Raw genomic sequence first — 6,963 nt, 5'->3', positions numbered from 1 at the left:
CCAAAATCCCACTAGAAGACGACGTTGAAGGGGTTCTAAACACTACTGAAAAGGTTGATTTTACTGTATGACGAAATATTGGACATTCCCGTACACACTTGTTTACAACAACAGTCACAAAAAGCCATAACCGACACGTCCGCAATGGTAGGTTAGGATAAGTGGTAAAAATGACGCAAATATTGTTTACATCAAACGACCCCGTTTTGGAATGAATGCACGCTAAGAGGAATGGGAAAACACCTTTAATGTCCCTACCGTCGCCAACCCCTGTGGCAAAAGCTGGGTAGTAGTGGGTTGGGAGATATCAAAGCAGTCACAGTAAACTTCGCTGCTTGCCGACTAAGCTTGGTGATTGGAGTAGGTGGAGAGCATATTCAAAGGATTGGTTAGTCTCCAAGGTCTAGCGCAATGTTACCGGCAGCAATGCGGCTGTCTGGCGACAGGTTCGCTATCACTTTTTCCTCCAGTCAAATCCTTCTTCGCAAACATAAAAGTGTAAATCCATTCCACCTATAAGAGCGCCAGACCTCAGCTTCCGCAGTTTTTCTAACAAATTGACTTTTAGACCCGTGCAACGCGTTGAGCTTTCAAAAGAACTCTTTGTGGAGAGGCATAAGAAGTCTGGGTTAGCTTACACAGCAGTCGATTTAATTGGGAGCTTGAATCACATGGTGCTAAATGCCAGACAGATTTCAGTCTGCTTTTTTTCCACCGTCTCGCGACTGCTACGGTTAGTCAGATGGATGAAAAATTGGTGGCAGGGAGACAAAAGATGCTGGGAATACACCCGACTTCTCCTGGGCAATCAGCCAGAGGCGGTCGCCTAGGTATCACGTGAATGTCCCATAAACATTTGCACCCACGTACGCCAAAACAACAATTCATCACTCGAGTCCCCACTGGCCCGGGACACAATCCAGCGCCCATTTTGAGAGCTGGTTTTCGAAAGGCATGATTTATGCCTCCACTGCAGTGTGTACGCACACGGGGTAAGCTATAACGCTGCCGTGGTCAGGAAGGAAAGGGGCTGGATCGGCCACTTCTTCCCACCCCGTAAAACTACCTCAGTTAACATGGTCTATTTTTCTGTTTTTTTTTTTACTTCTCTCAAACATTCCCCAGCGCAGTCTTGAGAAGGAATGGACTACTACGATCCACAAAAGATGTTCAATGTGCAGTTTTATATGAAGGAACTTAGCAAGAGGAAGAGGAGGAAACAGAGGAAAGTATAAAAGCGGCCAAACATATGCCTTACATGGGTGTTATAGAATTGCATCTGAAACTGGGGAGGGAGGGCAAGACATGGCAAACGAGAGGGACTTCAGCTGTAGTCCATCTCATGTACGTTGCTGGTCTGGACCGAACACTGACGTTTAATCTTAATTTATAAATACCTTGCAGCTACGCGTCTGTAGCCCCCAATCCCGCAATAGAAGCATGTGGCTCAAAAAAAGGTAAAGAAATTTATCACAACTTGGCTCCGTGAATAGAGTGAGAGATTGGTTAAAGCTAAGTAGGAGGAAAGGCCGGCGAGACGGCGTGTTCTAAAAATAACCTGAGGCAGGAAAGGGCTCAAGCAAGGCAGATACGAAAAACCTCACTCCCTTCTTTGACAATAGTAACAACAATGAACACGGGAGGGTGTTCGAAGTAGGAAGTCTTCACGTTCATCTGCTGTACTGCCTTACTTGCCTCATCGTTTTACAACGGTAAGAACACACAGATACGGTGTAAATTTCCAGTTTAACAGCATAAATTATGCAAATGATAGGAAATGTCTAAAAGACGGACTGCCTTGCAGTACACAATGTGCACACAAGCTTACCTCATTACTATGCCCCTGCTTCATACGCCTCCAAATCAACAAGCCATATGCTTCTAATGCAAATAGCCAAAGCCTCTGTTAAAAAAAAAAAAACTTGCTACTGATGTGTGGTCTATACAGGCTTTGGAGATTTTGGCGCCAACGTGGTACCAACAAATTACGCACATAAAATCTTATGACGCCTTCTTTAGGAAGAACTCGGAGGCGACAGTGTTGGTACCACTGATTTCGGAGTCAAGTAAATACGTACCGTCTGAGAAACATCTTCAGCTCGTGCACCAAACAGGCTTCAATTCGGTAAACCCTAACCGCAGTAAAACCTTTTGGTGCTACTTCACGCGTCCTCCTCAAGCAAACGTCTCCTGTTTTCACGATGGAACCATTGTTTAAGGTGCAATTGCAAGCACAAATCAAAGTGGAACTCTCAATACGTCCGAGGAAGAAGAATTTAACGGAAATACGGTACAAATTGCACCTTCCACCCACTCCAATAACACACACTTTCCATACAACTTTGTTGACAACTAATGCGATTCCTTTGCATGGCATTTTGACAGCTCATCAGATAGTGTTGACAGCCCAAAACTTAGTCAAACATCACACTTCGAAGTTACAGCGCATTATATTATAAACCAGAAAATAATAAGACATTCGCGAAGTAATCCAGAGGACAGACCTCCACAATAAGTCGTGCAATCAACAAAATGGACACAGAAGGGTGTGGACTCATCCATTTTTGAATCTTTGCATTGTACTGCACTGAATAGTCCCGAACGGTTGCTGATTCAAATGGACTCACCCGATTCATGTTTATAACAACCTAGAAGAATCTCGTACAGTTTTGCATCCCACTTTTTAAGTTGTGCTGCGCTCCACTGTACGCACTGAGCCTCTCTCGTCATCCGACCACTTCGGACAAGAAAACTTTCATCAAAGTATGCTGCCTCTGCTTTTACTCATGTGCACGCAGGTGTTTGTTGGTAAGGCTACCACCGACATCCGGTTTCCGCAGGATGCTGCAGCAAAATAGCAGTAGTATCAATGCCCTATCAACGACAGCGCATGAGTTTGCCTTTTAACTCACTCACTCAGAATGTCTGTAGCGTTCAGAAAAATGATATTTACTCGATCCTTTCGGATACCTTCTGGATGATTCATACGATTACATTGATAACTGATGGGATTCCTCTGAACGGCGTTTTTACAGTTCATCTGGTAGTAAAAACGGCCCAAAATTTCGTCTTATGGCACACGCAGGAGTTACAGTTTATGCTTTTAGCGACCAGACACCATCAAAATCAGACATGTCCGAAATCATTCACACAACTGCACTTCCCCAATGAGTCATGCGGTCAACAAGGCGGACACAGGGGAGTCCCGACTCTCGTGCACTTTTACACTACCCTGTCCGACGTCTTTTAAGCCATTTTGACTAACCGCCCATCAATCAGGGCATCTAGTCGAGTGTGTAGCATAACACCTTAAGGCAAGGACACTGACCGCTACAGTGGTGTCAAGAGTTAGCGACCAAAGCCAAAGCAACAATTCGGATCGTGGTGCCTGGTGGCCACGTCTAAACACCACACAAGAAAGAAGCGACTGTAGGTGGCTGAATACACGGAGACCTACGAGAGGAGGGTCACCAAAGTCATGTCTGCCATTGAAACTCGTCTCAACCTCGTGTCCATCACAAGGATAACCCATTACCTACCTAATAAAGGGCAGATGAAGGAGATAGAAAAGGGGGCACTACGACATTCCCGACACCATTTACACAAAGATGAGTTGCTTGAAGAATTCTACTTCCTCCCATCCTTACAAGCCAGTTGACAGGATGAAAATGGGCCATGCTGGAATGGGCGAGGTGAATTGCTCCTGGTGGTGGGAACAGCTGCCATGTCTACTGCGTAGGGAATCAAAGTACAACCACTGACTGCGCTGTGATTGACAACTGACTGTATGCCTTCGGCCTTTTTTAGCTGTGAAAACAATCTCAGTGGCGTTAACAGTCCACCGGCTCTTCTGTACTGATTTGTAAAACCTACAACAACTTTAGGAGGAGCTGGATTGCTACATTGAAGACGTGGCCGAAATATCAAAGCTACATTCATGCGCGTAGAAGCGGTCTGGTTTACCAGTAAAAATATGGTAAAACAGAAAAAAAAACTTACCCACTGGGGCTCAAATTTGAGACCAGACATTTTGTAATGAATTTCGGACATGCTGTCTGCAAAAAAACCAGATGTCCTCCTTAAACCAGACACTCTCACACGCAAACAAGTAGTCTTGAATCTGGAATCGCGGACAGTGTTGGAGAGATGTGGTTCCTTTCCTGTTCCAGCTGCACGACACAACGCAGCAATACGACGAGTCAGAGAATGGGACAAAAAGAAAGCATTTATTTTCCAACGCCGTCGACATGCCGCTACCAGCGTTGTTCTTTCACCCCTCTTAATGTGATTTACACGTATCCTTGTTTTTGCCTACCAAGGTGCTACCGTGAGAAACGGTTTCCGGGCTATCGCAGCACTGTCTCCACGTCCAGCGTTCCAGCACTTTATTAAAAGTCCAGCGTGTTAAAAACGCCTTTTCAGAACTGTTTCCGCGTTCGTGATCGGAAGCCTCAATATACTTAGGGATTACTTTAGTGAAAGGAAGTGAGATCAAGTGGGAAACTCTTACCCACCCTATCAATCAAGCACAAAATAAAACAATGGTGGAGAGATACAGTTCCAATGGCAAGATCTGTGAAACACCAACGGCCATGGGTACGTCTACTGTTTTTGAGGTGGGAAGCAGTTTGAATGGACAAACTTCTCCACACGTTATTTATCAAAGCGTGGTCAAGGGATGAAAGCGCCATAAACGGTTTACAGGTGGAAATTCTTATGCTCTAGCTCCTCACAACTCCTCGCCTCCTAGGAAGGGGGATATCCCATTGGGACAAGGCGATGCGACCAAAGGTGTTGAAAAAGACACTTAAAGCCAAACAGATGTTTGGATTACAAACCCCCTGTGTCTCATAATTCATCACTTTAAAGCAGAGGAAATTCCAGTGATTCAAGCGCAACTGCTTGCCCTCAGTGAATGTGACAAAAATTAACCTACCCTGTTGCTACCAAAAGTACATTACTAGAGAGAAAAACAGTTGTTGTGCGACGCGGAAGGAAGAAAACCGACTTGGAAGATGCATTCATATTATCCACCAGTGCAGGGGCTTAATCACAACACATCAAAATTCCCCGAATGTCCGCAGGAACAAGATTAAGGTAAGAGCATCGCGACATTAGTAATGATTAGTTGGAAAGACTTGATTTGTAATACAACTATAATGGTCGTCATTGTCTCTCGCCAACTGTCCGTCTCCTGGATGGTTTATGAGGCCTAAATTAAGACCAATGGTTCTCAAAACAAGAGTTATACGAAGTGTGGACAAGAAGAGGTACCCACCTGTCCAGCAGCTCGCAGCAACTGGCACGCCGTCTGAACGCAGCGCAGGGCGGGTGAGACGTAGCAAACAGAGAAGCGGACACCGGCTTCGGCGAAGGCGCGACCACAGGCGCCAGCAACAAAGAGGCCAACTTGGGTTAGTGGAGAGTCCAGAGTGTGGTCGATGATGTCCTCTCGCACAGGCAGCCGAGGTGGCATGTTGAGGTTCAGCCGACGGTAGAGACCTAGACGAAAGAGCAGAGCAAAAATACCTCCTTTTAAACGACATTAAGGGAAAAAGATGAGAGCAAATTAAATAAACAGATACTCTACAGACCGTGGGTTTTGCCACCATCATGATGAAATGGAGTTCTTTCTATATCACTTCCACCCGCGGTCTGCCAGTGCTGCTATGTATTTGTAGGGAACCCACATAAGTTAGCACGGCACTAAGGTTAAAGGAAGACGACGGAGTTCCGCAAAATAGACTACCTACTTAGATAATGAATTTAGCAATCAAGCGCCCCAATCCAGACATAAACCTACTACAGATTACACTAGTCCACTATCACAAAACGATTTTGTGTCACGTCAGTTTCACCGCACTTTTACTCCCCTCCTGTCTGCTGTCTGTTTCACATGGGGTCATGTGACCCTCCATTGGTAATGTCAAGAAAAGATGCTAATCATCAATTGGTGCAGAACCATCAAATACGGAGGAGCTGGATTTGGGCGAGGACGGTGATGAGGCATTACCCCGCCCTCCCTCTGTTTTGCTGCAACTTTACAACCGATGTGCAACATTGTTTGTTTCCACAGTTAAGTCTTGTGATAGCACGAGGCATGGAACCCACCACTTTCCACCCGCTGATTCGCTAGGCCTATGGCCTTTTTCTCAACGTAGGATTCTCTCCTTCCTAACCTCCGAGTTGCATCGGTTTGCATATGCCTCCAGCTGTAATGGTTTGACCTAATGAACAATTGAGTCTGCATTCCACCGCAGCGCAGTCATTTGGGTATGAAGTGGTACGCGTCTTCAAATTTTGGGATAAGCGGCGATTGGAGGCCTTGGAAATAACCAGGGACATGCTTATCCATTAGACACCGTAACGTTAACGTCACCACCACTTCTCAATCGGTCGATCCGTCGGTCAGCTAATCCTTAAGCAATCCGAAACGCACAACGCATTTTAACAACGCACACAAGACATGAAGAATGTGTCGACAATCCATCTTGACACCTTATATTGCCCGTCATCTCCTAATGAATGAATGAATAAATGGTGCACCTCAATCTGACGTGGCTTGATTTGGTATACCATAGGGTGGCATACAAAACGCATTTGCCTGATCCCCTCGTTTCTACGACTCACTATTTCTCGCTTCTCGGTACGTACTTCTCTGTTCAACTCGAAAATAGTGCATCTCTCTCAATCACACTTTTATCCATTTGGAATTGCATGCCCCACCTCCTCCCACTGTCATACCAGAAGCTATGGGTGAAGCTTCTGGAGACCCGAAACCGAGGCAGGCCCGGTGATTAGGGCGGCAGATAAGCCGCAATCACATCCGTTTTATGACTGAGAGGTGATAGTACCACTGGGCACAATGGGGTATTGTATCAACAGACAACCACACATCCACAATTTAGTGGTGCATACAAACATTCACGCCCACTTAGCAGGACCTTTTATGGATTGCGCTGT

At 45.6% G+C, this 6,963-nt stretch overlaps 1 protein-coding gene across 1 annotated transcript in view; it reads right to left on the bottom strand. All coding sequences in view use genetic code 11, as the record gives it.

Moving 5' to 3' along the window:
• Positions 1-6,963, bottom strand: part of EGR_10787 (Ubiquitin-associated and SH3 domain-containing protein B) — a gene marked incomplete at both ends in the record, with an annotated part of 24,396 nt that overhangs the window by 9,839 nt on the left and 7,594 nt on the right. Inside the window, one exon of the mRNA XM_024500036.1 lies at positions 5,279-5,502. Within this exon, the coding sequence (XP_024345552.1) occupies positions 5,279-5,502 (224 nt within the window). The remainder of the gene's footprint in view (positions 1-5,278; positions 5,503-6,963) is intronic.

Source organism: Echinococcus granulosus (genome assembly GCF_000524195.1).
Source record: "Echinococcus granulosus chromosome Unknown EG_S00269, whole genome shotgun sequence".
Taxonomy (NCBI): domain Eukaryota; kingdom Metazoa; phylum Platyhelminthes; class Cestoda; order Cyclophyllidea; family Taeniidae; genus Echinococcus; species Echinococcus granulosus.
The sequence above is the reverse complement of the archived record's forward strand: the minus strand, read 5'-3'. Positions and strand labels throughout refer to the sequence as shown.